Here is a 16,029-nt window from a genome sequence, read left to right on the forward strand (position 1 = left end):
AAACATCTATAATTTATCTGTAATGTCAAGTCATATGCTAATTATAGTATTTTCACTTAATGAATACCAAATACTCAAATGAACATTAATTGTTGAACATTTTAGATACAAATGTAAAATTTAGTAACTAAAAATAAATGCATAATTTAATACTAATATTACTAGAAAAGTTGGAAAAAGAAAATACCTGTGAAGTAAAATCTATAATATACTTATGAAAATATAAGAGTCTATTGGATTTGGATTACAATTCTGATGTGGTGTAATAAATTGAAAAATTAAAACTAATAATAATTTCTAATAAAAATGGTTCTATAACATATAAAATATGTTAGAAAAAGGTACTGTAAAGTTACTATAGTAATGTTTGAGCATGCAGGTCATAAATAATATTATACTATTCGTAAACTATAATATTATGTCTATGAAAGAATATCCAAAACTTTGTTTAATTTGTATTTGACTATGACAGTAACATTAAGTTATGATATTTATTCAGTCAAGTTAATTTAGTCAACATTCTGCCAGACTGAATTTTTAAGAAGGTAGTCAACTGGGTGTCGCTCTGCTGTACAGTAAGTTACAAGTTCATCTTATGAAAATTTTTTAAAATTTATAAGCAGATTAGAATAAATACTTCTGAACACTGAAGGACAATTTATAAGTAGGTACCTAATTGATTTATAAGTAACTATTTATTTATAACTACAACATAGGTACTTATTGTTTAATGATTTACTAATTTCATTAAGTTATAACATATTATAGATCGACCTGATTCAACAGAACACAATAACTAAAAAGAGAATGAAGAAATTTATTTAAAAATGTAACTGGTTGTGTATCAAACGCAAAGTCTCGTTAAACTGTTAAAAGTGTTTATCGTTGTTATTATTATTTGCGACTCTCTATTCTTCCTTCATCCTAAGTGCTTATTGAAGGAATTTAAAAAAAAAAAGATATGTTAATATGTTATGTAGGTAGGTAGGTAGGTAGGTAGGTAGGTAGGTAGGTAAGTACCTAATTATGTATGCACATAAATAATTTAATTATGTTCTTAAACAATTAAAATTTGTTTATATGCATACTGTTATTATAACCTTATTTATTTATTTTTAGTATGAACTTCATAGGAATAATGATAATTATAATTTTTTTTGAGTATGATAGTAAGTGACTAAAATGTATAGTTAATTTGCTTAAAGATAAAACAGTTTGTGTACTCAATAAAAAATCTCATGAATGCCTATGGGTAATAGATGATTTGATTAAAATTAATAAATTTAAACTTAGAAAACCAATAACATTATAATTTATACTTTTCCATTGTAAATATATAATAATTATAATTCATATTTCATATTTTACCTTATTATTATTGTAATATTATTATAATCAATTATCAAATTGATTAATTGTATTAAGGTAAGATGTGTATGAAGTATAACCTATTTTCAATTGTTTTTTCCAAAAATTTGCTCGTAAATATAATAACAGAAATAAAAAAAAAACCATTTTGTATTAACTAATATTGTTTTATTAAAAATATTTAAATATTTCATCGCGCAAAATGATGAACCAATGAGAAAGCCGTATTTGTGTACCTATTATACGTTTTATTTCATGTGCAAAATGGTAATGTCTATGTAATATTGCCTCCGTACCACGGTTGTAGATGGTATACTATCTATTATAGCCGTGCTGACGTGTACTGCGGATTTTCAATGTCGTTATCTTAATAACGAATCATAACCTTTGTCCATGAACATTACAGAAACATTCTCTAATGTTCATGCCTTTGTCCTTTACTGATTTTGCCCAAATCGTGTTTGCGATAACACGCGTCTATTGTCAATAATATTTTCATCATTGAACATTGTTTTTCATCGCCAGTTGTTAATATTGTTACAGTGAACTCGGGCGGTTCATCGTTTTATCGGTACTTATTCTTAAGTGTATTGAGTGATCATTTCGAGTTTTCGTTAACTTACGCGTAGAACAAGTACTCGACTGTACGTTTGAAGCGGACGTCGTCGGACGCCAAAAAAATGTACAAACTACCCAGCCTGGCGAAAATGGCGTACTACGCGTGCGACAACATCGACCGTGACAAGTTTGACTTGCTGGACGCGCCGGACATCGATATGCGAAATTGTTGCGAGTCGCTGTTAGAATTATTCAAAGTCGACAAAGACCAAGACGAGCGCAACGATAGGCAGACAATGTTTAGGCGGTCTCGGTTCGCCGTCAATGACGATAATATATTTAAACACATATGCGAGAAGGCAGCGTTCAACGGGCACATCGATTGTCTGAAACTAGCACACGAGATTGGCGTCCCTTGGGACACCGTGCCTGGATTGGCCGATTTCAGAGGTAAAGCGTGTGATCTGTCGGCGAAAGCCGGCAATCTGGAATGTCTAAGGTACGCCTTTGAGAACGGGTGCCCTTGGGATGAGGAGACGTGCAGCAACGCTGCGTTGAACGGTCACCTGGAGTGTCTCACTTACGCATGGGAAAACGGGTGTCCTTGGGACAAGCAGACGTGCAACAGCGCCGCGTTGAACGGTCACCTGGATTGCCTGAAATACGCACGGGAAAACGGGTGTCCCTGGTACGTGAAAACGTGTGAAAACGCCGCAATTGGCGGTCACCTGGAGTGCCTCACTTACGCACGGGAAAAAGGGTGTTCTTGGGACGAGGTTACGTGCAGCAACGCCGCAAAATACGGTCACCTGCAGTGCCTAGCCTACGCCTTTGAGAACAGGTGTCCTTGGGACGAGGATACGTGCAGCGACGCCGCAAAATACGGTCATCTGCAGTGCCTAGCCTACGCCTTTGAGAACGGGTGTCCTTGGGACGAGGAAACGTGCAGCAACGCCGCAAAATACGGTCACCTGCAGTGCCTAGCCTACGCCTTTGAGAACGGGTGTCCCTTTGACGAGGATACGTGCACAAACGCCGCGTCGAACGGTCACCTGGAGTGCCTAGCCTACGCCTTTGAGAACGGGTGTCCCTTTGACGAGGATACGTGCACAAACGCCGCGTCGAACGGTCACCTGGAGTGCCTAGCCTACGCCTTTGAGAACGGGTGTCCCTTTGACAAGGATACGTGCAGAATCGCCGCGTCGAACGGTCACCTAGAGTGCCTGAAATACGCACGGGAAAACGGGTGCCGCTGGGTCAAGCGGACGTGCAGCAACGCAGCATCTAACGGTCACCTGGAGTGCCTGAAATACGCATGGGAAAACGGGTGTTCTTGGGACGAGGATACGTGCAGCAACGCCGCAAAATACGGTCACCTGCAGTGCCTGAAATACGCACGGGAAAACGGGTGCCGCTGGGGCAAGCGGACGTGCAGCAACGCAGCGTCTAACGGTCACCTGGAGTGCCTGAAATACGCACGGGAAAACGGGTGCCCCTGGGACGAGCTGACGTGCACCTATGCAGCGATGAACGGACACCTGGAATGCCTGAAATACGCACGGGAAAACGGGTGCCGCTGGGGCAAGCGGACGTGCAGCAACGCAGCATCTAACGGTCACCTGGAGTGCCTGAAATACGCACGGGAAAACGGGTGCCGCTGGGGCAAGCGGACGTGCAGCAACGCAGCGTCTAACGGTCACCTGGAGTGCCTGAAATACGCACGGGAAAACGGGTGCCCCTGGGACGAGCGTACGTGCAGATCCGCCGCGTTTGGCGGTCACCTGGAGTGCCTGAAATACGCAAGGGAAAACGGGTGCCCCTGGGACGAGTATACGTGCAACAACGCAGCGTACCGTGACCAGTTTGATTGTCTGGTGTACGCCTACGAGAGAGGGTGTAAGTGGGACATTGTAAATTTCTTGTATAGGTCAAGATACAGCGGCTCGAAATGCGCTGAATACGCCCTCGAATTAGGGTCCCGGGAGCGCCTTTGATTCTTCGACAATTACTGAACTCAAGTAATATCTTTTCACCAATTTTTTATTACCTAACCAAAAAAAAAAACTGTCTTTTTGTTATGAATTTATGTTACGATTCCTAGCGTTCTTTTTACATAAAGCAAATGTTTGATAATTAATATATTTTTAAAGTTGTACAATAAATTTTTTTGTTTTAAATGTATTTATTTATTGTTATCTTTGATAGTTTGATGCATAGAGGTACCTACATTTTAACCAGATCATACTGTATCGAATCTAGGAAAAAATGCTTGTGTGTGTCAGTACACACAAGTACACAACGTAATTGAATTTACTTAAATTAATAGGTAGGTACCCCTCGTACGTACTACTAACCTATTTAACTTTGGTTGGAATTAAAATAATAAAATCGTACTTGACTCGATTGTTGTCAGTTAATGGTAAATTTCAATAACAGATAATAATCTTTTTTATTGAAAACAATAAGTTACAGGGTATTCAAGAAACGTAATTAAATATAAATGTAGCTAGGTATATATTTACCATTATGAATTTAAAATGTTTATTTTTCACTTTAATATACTACTCTAATTCCGACGATGCGTCTGAACGATTAACTCGTTTTGTATTCCTACAAAAAATTCTAATTTTTCACAGCATATACCGAGGATTTGTCAAGCCATATTTTCATAATTGACGTCAGTTTAAATTCAATGGTACAGTCGTTGTATCATTAATTCAATTCAATTCGCTTACATTTTCTACAATTAGAAACCCGAAAAAAATAGTTAGTAGTTATATACAACTATTAACTGAGTAAGTAAGTAGTAGGCAGGTACTTATAAAATAAAATATTTTTATAAAAGTATAATATGAAACTAATTATTATATAGTCTAACCAGCGGTGTATCCAGAGGGATGGCGCAGGGGGCGCCATCTGCCTTTTTTTGGTGAAAAAAAAAATGTTTTCATAAAATAATTGTGTGAGAGCATAAAGTGCTTTTTTATATAAAATGATTAGAATATAAGGTCCGTGATGTCAACGCGTCGCGGCCCTCGTCCACATTCTGAGAACCTGCGTCCTCGCATTCTCAGGCACATGTCAGTATGTTAAATTAGGTAAAAGTGTACGGTTGTTACTTTTCGAGTAAAAACATACCTGTGACAAAATTGCGAGACTTAGGTTGGTGCTATTTTGATTCTGTAACATTCCTATATATCAACAGTTATCAACACGTCCTCTAAAGAGCAGTCGAAACATTTTCTAGAAATATTTATTTCTTCGATGCTTATGGTTGAACAAAAATGTTGTAAAAACTGAAATTTGTAAACATTATATTATTGTCAGAAGTTCAAACTGTTAAAAAAAAAGCTCCAAACGTTATCTCGAGGAGATGTTAAGAAATGTTATTATTTTTGCAGCATTAAAATCTAAACATCTAGTCTCACAACCTTGTCAAAGCGGCAGGTCTTAAAACGATTTTTTTTTTTTAAACCATCTTATGTCTAAAATCTTTGTACCTTAAAAATATTATTTTATTAATGTATAATTTTAATGATGACATTGCTGTACCAAGTCATACCTGGTCTACCTGGTCTACCCGGTTTAAATCTAAGTTAAATGTCATTGTACTAAAAATAAAAAGTTAAAAAAAACAGTTTTTGGAACGCAATGCCCTCAATACAAGTTGATACAATTTTGTTGTGATCATGATTTAAATGAGGTTTCAAAAAATTTTCAATTTATAAAAATTATATTAATAGTTTATTTTAGTAATTTTTTTATTTAAATTGTAAAATTAAGTTGGTCTGTTATAATTCTTATAGTTATTTGTTTCTAACCACATTATTATCTATAGAACTCTCTCCATAATAAATATTGAAAAAAATTTAAAAATTGTACTTGAGAAAATTGTATAACAATTTACAGCCATGAATAAAATAAAAATGGATCTTGAATAACATGTTAACAACCATTGTATATTACAATTAAAAGTAAATGTTGATATTTTTGTGTAGTTTAAATTTTAAGATAGAAGATAGATTTTTAAAACAATTCTTTTTATACTTATTTTATGTTCAAATTTGAACGAAATTACATATTAAGTAACCGACAATAAAGATTTAGTTATTTTGTTGTAATTTAAAAATATTATTGGTGGGAACTTTAAACTTTTATATTAATTATATTTTTCTTTTAGTTTTTATATTATTATAAACATTAATATAAATTCAACTTACCTGCTACCGTATTAATAATAACAATATGAATATTATATAAACTATCCTAGGATAACAAACCAGCTCTGTTCAAAATCGTTTCGCGTATGAAATTATATTATATTATCATTGAAATCAAATATAACACCACCCAGCATAACGACCCACTTGTAACCTACTTTACAGCAGAGAAACACACAATTACCCGCTTTTTTTTAACTTGTTATTTTTTTTGTTTTTATTAATCTATCAAATGAAGTATATTATAAAATATTTTACAAAAAATTAAAAATAAGCAATAATGTAAATGAAGTATCAACAAACAAATTTTTAAAAATATTCTTAAAAAATTATAAACAAATTATTTATGTATTTTAATAATACATTATTTGACAATTTATTTTTTCAAAGTACTTATATAATTTAATTGTTTTTACATAACAAACTTATATTCAATTAGTAATAACTATTGGAAACATGAAAATGATTATATAATTAGAAATAAAAAACCATTATAATATATTATATTATACTTTTGTACAGCTTCCATGGACCATGAAATATGAAAAGCTTTTAAATGTTTCATATTGTAATTTATAAGTGTAAACTGATTCCAACCATTACCTCCACATACATGTATGTTTATACCATCAAATAATTTTGGATACTGTATAACAAAAATATCAGTTAATAAATATTTTTTAAATACATTACAATTCTGAAATTTAAAAAAGATACATTTTCAATTATTGTTAAAAAACTTGAATATGTAATAAAAGGTCCTCATAATTCATAAATTGTAATAAGTGAATTAAGAAATAAGTTTGAGCTAAAATCTTATTAATGTTTTACGCGAGTCTAAAGTTAGAATTTTTACAAATGCTTCCACACTGTCTTGTTACTATTTTGGATTTAAAATCTTATTTTTCTACCTCAGTATTTCAATTGTATTCAATTCTATAATGATGTATAAGCTAAATTATCTATATATTTACTAGTTTTTGTTTGCTTATTTGTGATATCTTATATTTTTTTTAACATTTATTGGTTTATAAACAATCCGTAATGATATTTACAATAAGCATATTATGTGGGAAAAAAATATACAAATACAGAAGTTGTGGAATAGTCACCCTGCAGTAACACTCAGAGCTAATAATTTATTAGTTGTTAATTATGTGAAAATTGCTTTTCTTTCCTTTGAGGCACATAGAAACATAAAAACATTTATAGTGAAACCATAAAAAAAAATATTAATATAAAATTATAATCAACATACCAAATATTTTCAACTAATTTAATATTGAATTCTTTACAAAATGTGTTCACAGTTTCACTTTTTAATGAAATATTATTTAGGACTATGACAGTTCAATCTAATTTATAGTTAGTATGGCAAATTTGTGTAATAGATATTAGAAAATATAGACATGTTTTATATAAATGGTAAGTTCAAAAAGTAAATAATTAATATTTAATAATATTTTTGTATACTTGATCACTTTTGACACTAGCCACATTTTCCACAAAAGAGAAGATTTATAACAAATAATAATTAAGAATATTTTCCAAATAAAAACATTAATTTATTAAATAATAAAAAAAAGTTTGATGAAAATTCTATGAATTTAATTTTTACCTTGGCACATGATGAATGTAATTTTGTTTCACCTTTACTATTTCAACTATAATAATTTTTGCTAACTTGTTTTATAGATTCGTTTAAAGCTTTGACTGAATTTTTCAGTAAGAAAAATTGTTGCAAATTTATAATCATATTTATAAAATATTATTTATACATTTTGCATTAATAAGTAATAACTAATAACATAATATAATTGTTGTCATTAGAAAAACAATGATTTATATACTAAAATCCTGAAAAATTATACTTTAATGGGGCTGGAGCGTGGTTCATTTTCGGTCGAAAACATAGCTCACGACTTCAATCATTACGCTGATATTAATGTTGAAAGTAGATATGAATCCGTCACTAAATTATCTATGCTTTGACAATTTGATTTTTCTGAATTTTATTTTTTTACATAGAAATTTACTAACAAAAAGAGTAAAAATAGATCATATTAATAATTTAAATTTAAATACATTGATATAGAATATGAATATGTACAACAGTTAAACGCATAGTAAATTTAGAAGAGAATTCAAATCTGCTTTCAAAAATTAAATCGGAACATCCTACTGAGCGTAGTGATTGATGTCACTGGCAGTATTTTTTGAAAAAAAATGTTTGTAATTTTATAAAGTAATAATTGGTGACATGGGCATACGCATAGGTAAAATGACAGACGTATTATGATGTGGTGGGGCCAAAGTTTGTGCCGGCCGAATGAAACGACTAACTATTTATGATACTTGCTGCTACGGAGCCCTCCATGTTCGAGTCCGACTCGCACTTGGCTGCTTTTTTTATTTAAATTGCTCGCCACTTTAAGTTACTCTTATTTTAGACAGTGTGTAGACATAATAATAATGTATACACATTCAATAATTGTTTAACAAAAAATTAATAAAAACATACATTATTATTGGAATAAGTATTTCTTTCAGCAACACCAGGAGAAGGTTTTTCGATTTGTGCTTAGAATCTATTATACTGAATTTGATCTTTTTAATAGTTTTGTTGATGTTTTATCTAATTTGTTATGAGCTTGCTTATTGGATCGCGTACTTCTAATAGATTTTGAAGAAGTTTCCAAACACATATTTGATATTTTTTCACCAATAATACTAGAACTTGCCTGAGCTGGATACAATTTATCCTATAAATTTGTATATTTTAAAATTAAATATATAAAAATGTTTTGATTCTATACTCCATTCATGTTAAGAGGAAGCCATATCTACGTATATTGTCTCTATCTTACATAATATGTGTAACATAACAAATATATATACTGAATTCTTACTACAGTTTATTTATAATAAATATTAAAAGAAAATTCACATATTATCAAATTTGTAGAAAAGAATTTTAACCTATGCTTGAGCGAAGAGTTATCTTTTCAAATATGTATTACAATGCACTTTCGGTAACTTGAAGTACACGGGGGAAAAAAATATTCTACTTACTAAACATTTTGAGTTTGCAAAATCTTAATGTGTTATTGTTATTTGAAGGGGAATTTTATTTGTTTGAGATGTTGATAATTTCGAGTTATGATGGTTCGAGTTACCAAGAGTCAACTGTATATGTTATTATATTGAGTTATACCTATAAATATTAAAATTGAAATTATTGAAATTCTTCAAGTTACCTATATCTAATTATAAAAAATGTAAAATAAAATTATTATCAACTAATAATTATAAATAATGCGTAGAATATAATACAAAGATTTGCTTTGTATGTAAGACAGCGACAACACTCTTAAGAATGATCCTTAGCAGCCAAATTGTGCACAACTGCTTAACTAAACATTGGACGTGCAGTCTTACAAATGGTTAACTCCCCAGACAACAATTTTTTGTTTAATAATATTATTATAACTTTATAATAAAGAATAATATTAGTTTAACGTTATTATTATAATACTATTATAATATTATCATTACAAAATGCTGTCTGGGTCAGAGTAGGTATTGCCTGACCGCACCCTGACAAAAATCCGTTTTTCTTAATGTGAATGGAGTATAGTGAATACATCACTCACAACTTTGTCATTTATATTAATTTTAAGGTTATCTGATGTACTCTCTTTTACATCACCAGAAATATCTGGATTTTTCAATTGAGACTGTAAATATAGAATCAATAGCTGATAAACATTCACCAAATTTGAATTGATCTAAAACATTAAACAATAAACAAAATTAAAATTAAAATATTGTAAATATTATTTCATTTAAATACCTCTAATTTCCAAGAGTATCATGTTTTGGAAAAGTTACATCTGATGATGTTATTTTTTTATTTTGAGCATTATTTACCTGAAATATATAATATAATTTACGGTTTGGTAAAAATTTAATAATCTAAAATGTAATCATAATTAATACCATATTAATTCCTTTTTTGTGATCATTAGTTGAATTTCCAAGAGTATCATGTTTTGGAGAAGTTACATCTGGCCATCTTATTATTTTATTTTGAGTATTATTTACCTGAAATATTTAATATAATTTACTGTTTTGTAAGATTTCATAAGCCTAATATATAGTCATTTTTCAATTTTCTCAATAATTAATTAATTCCAAAGGAAAAACCATCGACAAAGTACAAAAAAACTGCTAAAAATGGGATTTTAATTTCTAACGCTTTGTTTATCACCATAGAAACGAATAAAAAAAAAATCGGGAAAGTGGATGTCGCTCTGCTGTACAGTAGGTTACAAGTGGTCACTGTATAATGGATTGTCTTAAATTTGAATTCAATAAAATTATATCCTTGTATATGAAAAACGATTCTTAGTGGAAACAGTTTGTCAGTCTGGATATTTCACATTGTAAAAAATACTAATTTGTCACAATTTTTTTAAAATGATGTTAATTTTATTAATTAACATTTATTGAATAAGTATGAAGATAAAATAAATATGTGCTTATATATAATAGGATTTATAAAAATGTTTAACTTTTTATTTCAAAATTGGAAAACATTAAAATGTGATAAAATGGGGAATAAATGATGACAATATGACATTTTATATCAAACCCAAGGTGTATCTAAATTAATTTTTTTTTTCTGGAGGGGAGGGGTAGTCCAAAGTTTAATTTGTAATTTTAGACAATACTAAGTTTTGACATTTGATAAAAATGATGACAAACAGAATCTTTAAATAAATATAATTTAGATACCTATGTAAAAATTATGTACTGTGACACCTTATGTCAATTTTTTTTGTATATCATGAAGACAAACCAAGAAAAATAATGATTTAAATAGAACAACTTTAAATAAAACTGTTTTAAACCTCGAAAATGTATAAAATATAAATTGTTATTTCCTAAATGCTGTAGATATTTATTCGAAAAATTGTCATATTTTATCCAGTCTGTACTACTTTATTTTTTATAATGGTTTTAAATGTCAAGTTTCTAGTGATATTAATTTTGGTGTTCCTAATTACTAAACTGTTAAAATGTATTTCATGAAAATCTAGTTAACAGCCTATTTTACCAATGGTGTCAAAATTAATTTTAAGATGTTAGTAACATTTTGGGGGATTCAGACCCTGTGAATTCCACTTAGATACGGCCTTGAACTCCTACCAACAAATTTATATACCTATTTAAGAATTTCAGATCTTGTTACTCAGTTTTGAAGAAAAATAATATAAAGTAGATAGAATATGAAATCAAAAGAGGAAAATAAATATTAGTATGTTACCAATACATTTGTTTAATGTAATAATGTCCTAGCTTACCTTCGGTTAGCACTTCACACATCTGCACTTGGGGTGTGCAGTTTTGCTCATCAATAGAAATGACCTGCTCTCTATTTAAAATAAATTTTATAAACTGCAAGACCATGTATACTTATAATATATTACCTACTTATTATTTTCAATTTTGTATTAAGCTTAAAGCCGTGCTTACAATGACTCACTGTGCGTCTGTGCATGATATTACGTGCGTTTTAATATTTTATCTTTTAATCAAATTATAAGACATGACGTTACCACATGTAAACTCTGTTACCGAGTCTTAACTTGTTCGGAAAATCAATAACCGGGTTATAGTAACCGAACTCGCGAAAACGATATCAGTAAACAGTTTACGGATGATTACTCCGCCAACACGCGCCTATGGGTACGTCATAGCTGGTGTTGTAACCGCATTGATGGGATACCTATCGAAAGAATGTATCGATACTTTTTCCTGGTACGGTCATGGGGAAATCGCGTTTTCTCGTGTTAGGGGAGGTGCACAAAATTGTATTTTGGTTGTATAACATTGTACAAAACAAAGTACGTAATAATGGATAATTTTGATATTCAGTTTCAAACTTGGCAAAGCTGAAGTAACTGACCTTGTTTTTAGTTCCATGTTATGTATTATTATATAGTTTTGTGGTTGTTGATATTGTATTGCACCAATTCTATTTCCAAGTATTTTTTGCTGTTAAATGTTTTATGTTTATATATGTATATAGAGTTTGTATAACGCATTCGCCAATTGAACACGCTGACAACACTAAATCAAGTTTTATATTTTTCATAAAATTTTTAAATTGAGTATTATTAAATTCTGAACCATTATCTGTCCGTAACAATTTTGGATTAGCTTTTTTCAATATATAAAACATACCTTTTGTACATTCTTTCCCTGTTTTTATTTTTCGGCGACTCGTTCCACCTAAATTTTGAGTATGTCTCTATAACAACTAAAATACCTATATTAAAAATCATAGTTTTTTCAGAATTGCATATCCACAGACGCTTTCTTAGCCTGTGGTGTAGAAGTAAAATTAAACATATTTTTTCGAGGTCTGCAGACGCATAACTTTTGCTGCTGGATGAAATTCAAATAGTTCATTTGCTATGGTTTATCACTACGTTTAGCGTTCGGACTAGATAAATTATCGTAAAATTGTGTAAAGTTTATTCAAAGAGATTTAAAGTTATTAATTTTAGCTATTTCTTCGTTTAACTGTCTTTCCTCATTTCTTATTCGTTCCAAAAGATTTATATTACAAAAACATATGTTCCAACGTTCTCTTGTCGAAATTACATTGGCTCTAATGAATATTTGTTCCAAAATGTTTTTGGTCAAATGTCCATAATTGTAACGAATAAATGTGGAACACGAAATATGTATCTTTAATCGTGGTCATGGTCACGGTATTATACTCCGGAAAACAAGAGAACATTACCATGTCCTCACTAAAACGTGTCCGATCCCGTGAATCGACTAAGGTTCGTTAGTTTTGTGGTTGTTGATATTGTATTGCACCAATTCTATTTCCAAGTATTTTTTGCTGTTAAATGTTTTATGTTTATATATGTATATAGAGTTTGTATAACGCATTCGCCAATTGAACACGTTGACAACACTGAGCTACAATGTCTAGTTTTATATTTTTCATAAAATTTTTAAATTGAGTATTATTAAATTCTGAACCATTATCTGTCCGTAACAATTTTGGATTAGCTTTTTTCAATATATAAAACATACCTTTTGTACATTCTTTCCCTGTTTTATTTTTCGGCGACTCGTCCAACCTAAATTTTTGAGTATATCTCTATAACAACTAAAATATCTATATTAAAAACCATAATTTTTTTAGAATTACATATCCATTATATAAGAAGCTTGCCAGAGGTCATCAATAAACTGTTTATTGGTTTTAAATATATTTTAGTTACCTACCATACTACGTCTAGGAAATATTTTTCTCGCTGGTCGGTGTAGCTCATTAGCTACCTATATTTACTAATGTCCCCATTATATTAGAATATTCCTCTAATCAGTCTCACTTAATTCTTCTAAAATAGGTATGATTTCATTATTAACACCAGTAATACCAACACATTGTGATGATGTTAAAAGATTTAATCTGGTAACTAGTTCATTTGGATCGTCATAATATACTAATTATGTTTGAGCTAATACTTATTTAAAGAACCCAGACGCTTCCTTAGCCTGTGGTGTAAAAGTAAAATTAAACATCTTTTTCGGGGTCTGTAGACATATAACTTTTGCTGCTGGATGAAATTCAAATTGTTCATTTGCTATGGTTGTATTATTACTACGTTTAGCGTTCAATTTCGAACTAGATAAATAATCGTAAAATTGTATTAGGTTTATTCAAAGAATTTTAAAGTTATTAATTTTATCTATTTCTTCGTTTAACCGTTTTTCTTCATTTCTCATTCATTCCAAAAGACTTATATTACAAAAACATCTGTTCTAATGTTCTCTTGTTGAAATTACATTAGCTCTAATGAATATTTGTTCTAAAACTTTTTTGGTCAAATGACCATTGGAAAAAATAATTGTTGAACATGAAACATATATCTTTAATCGTGGTCCCGGTCACGGTATTATACTCCGGACAAGGAGAGAACATTACCCGTGAATCGACAAAGGTTCATTAATGTTTGGTATGTACGGAAACACTCGACGCTATAATTTATATATTAAACAACCTATTCTGTCGAGGCACAAAGGGAAGGGGGAATAAGCCTCATACCGCAGTGATGGCACCAGAATGTTTTCCTGGGGGGGGGGGGGGCGATAAAGGGCAAGTCAATTTTTTGAAGGGGTAAGCTCCACAATGTAATAGTGAACACTGCTATAGTGAGTTTCTGCATTATTTATAAACCAGAGTTCCGGAAGTTCTAGCAAATGCATATTACTCTTGGTTCGTCCTAGAACATCCAAAGTAAGATACAAATATGTTTCACACTTCTATAATGTCATACACGAAATTTTATTTTGCTATTTTTTTTTGCAGTTTTACTGTTTTTACTACTATTTTGCTAGTTTAAGGTTTTTAGTTCTATTTTTGGGTAGTTTTTAACATAAATACAAATAAACTTAACGTATATTAAATCAAAATTTGTCAAATTAACCTCGGCTATTGAAAAATTACAACAGCAATATGTACCATTATAGAATTCAATTAAAATAGATCAAGATATTCAAAAATCTTTTAAAACTCTATGTGATCCAAATAGAAAAGCTGTTCAAAAAAGTTCAATCAGGTACTGAAAAAAATCGTGGTCTCTCAGCGTTGATAAAAATATCAAACATTTTAACTGGTGAAGAAACATCCGAAAACCTAGATGGTCTTCCTGATGATTTGAATTCCAATGACTTGGTATTTTTTAAGTACACATTTGTGACCTCCTTCGATGTATAGAGGTCTTTCTCAGCTTACAAAATGTTACTTTCAAATAACCGTAGATCATTTAAATTTGAAAATATAAGAAAACATATTATGATTCAATGTAATTCTCGAGCTAAATAAATAAATAAATATCTATACAATAATACTTAGGGTTTTATAATTTTATGTTTACGGGAAATGATCCAGAGCCGGACCAATTACCAGCTAGTTCTTAGATACCTACCACCATATTCTATGAAAAAACATTAAAACTCTGTGAAATTAAAAAACTAAATACTTCATAAATCATATTTAAAGAAATCTGTAAAATTAAATATCTTAAATTTCGTGCTTAAAAAAATATGTTGAAAATTTTATTTAGCATATTTTCCAATTTTCAGTGCTATTTATAGCGCTTATATTAATGTTTTATGTGCATATTTAAACACTAAAAATTTAGTGCTATAACTTCCAAGCCCTGATATTTTAACATATATTTAAAACGTCATAATAGTAATTTAAAAAATAAAAATCACAATTCAAATTAAGATTTAAATAAAAAAATATTTTTAACTGTATAAGTGTATTTCTGCATTATATAATAACATATTACTTTTAAGTGATATCAAACAACATTTACACCGTTGAATATATTTTATACAAAGTACCAACGAATGAACGAAATGCGACCATGCAAAAGTCCACACACGACACACACATGACTAACTTAACTCAAAGAAAATAATATAGTCCATTTAAATAATACTTTCTAACCTCAAAATACGTCTAACCAGCATGGCTTTTGCGGCAACTTGGAATTCCGTCAAAATCAGTGTGACCACATTCGCCAACCATTAGATACTTTTTTTTATTAAAATTGGTATTCCTAACGCTAATTTTTCGGGCATGTACCGTTTCCGCCAAAATTTGAAATGACCGATTCCGCCATTGCCCGTTTCCGCCAAATTGAAAAAGGTTCAATTCCCGTTTCCGCCAACTACCTGCTATGGTAAAATTATTATAATATATTCCATAATATGATGTATATAATATATTATGGAATATAATATATATACCATATCATGCATATTATTTTTAAGGAATATTTAA

The 16,029-nt window shown here is 30.4% G+C and overlaps 1 protein-coding gene and 1 long non-coding RNA gene across 4 annotated transcripts; one reads left to right on the forward strand and one right to left on the reverse strand.

Moving 5' to 3' along the window:
• The first annotated feature begins 1,758 nt into the window (after positions 1-1,758).
• LOC103308403 (serine/threonine-protein phosphatase 6 regulatory ankyrin repeat subunit A-like) lies at positions 1,759-4,107 on the forward strand. The gene has a single exon (XM_029491316.1). The coding sequence runs from the start codon at positions 2,049-2,051 to the stop codon at positions 3,918-3,920; it is 1,872 nt and encodes a 623-aa protein (XP_029347176.1). The 5' UTR covers positions 1,759-2,048; the 3' UTR covers positions 3,921-4,107.
• A 2,470-nt stretch (positions 4,108-6,577) lies between these two features.
• LOC115034415 lies at positions 6,578-11,722 on the reverse strand. Of its 3 annotated transcripts, XR_003839776.1 has the most exons (7): positions 11,643-11,722; positions 11,513-11,583; positions 10,146-10,250; positions 10,000-10,076; positions 9,800-9,934; positions 8,668-8,908; positions 6,589-6,792 (listed from the first exon to the last, which is right to left on the reverse strand). It is a non-coding gene; the product is annotated as an uncharacterized LOC115034415 (long non-coding RNA). The 3 variants fall into 3 exon arrangements; XR_003839777.1 differs by having other exon boundaries at positions 6,578-6,792; positions 9,219-9,934; positions 11,513-11,704; XR_003839775.1 differs by having other exon boundaries at positions 6,590-6,792; positions 11,513-11,704.
• Positions 11,723-16,029: the final 4,307 nt, after the last annotated feature.

The sequence above is a fragment of the Acyrthosiphon pisum genome, chromosome A3, assembly GCF_005508785.2.
Source record: "Acyrthosiphon pisum isolate AL4f chromosome A3, pea_aphid_22Mar2018_4r6ur, whole genome shotgun sequence".
NCBI lineage: Eukaryota > Metazoa > Arthropoda > Insecta > Hemiptera > Aphididae > Acyrthosiphon > Acyrthosiphon pisum.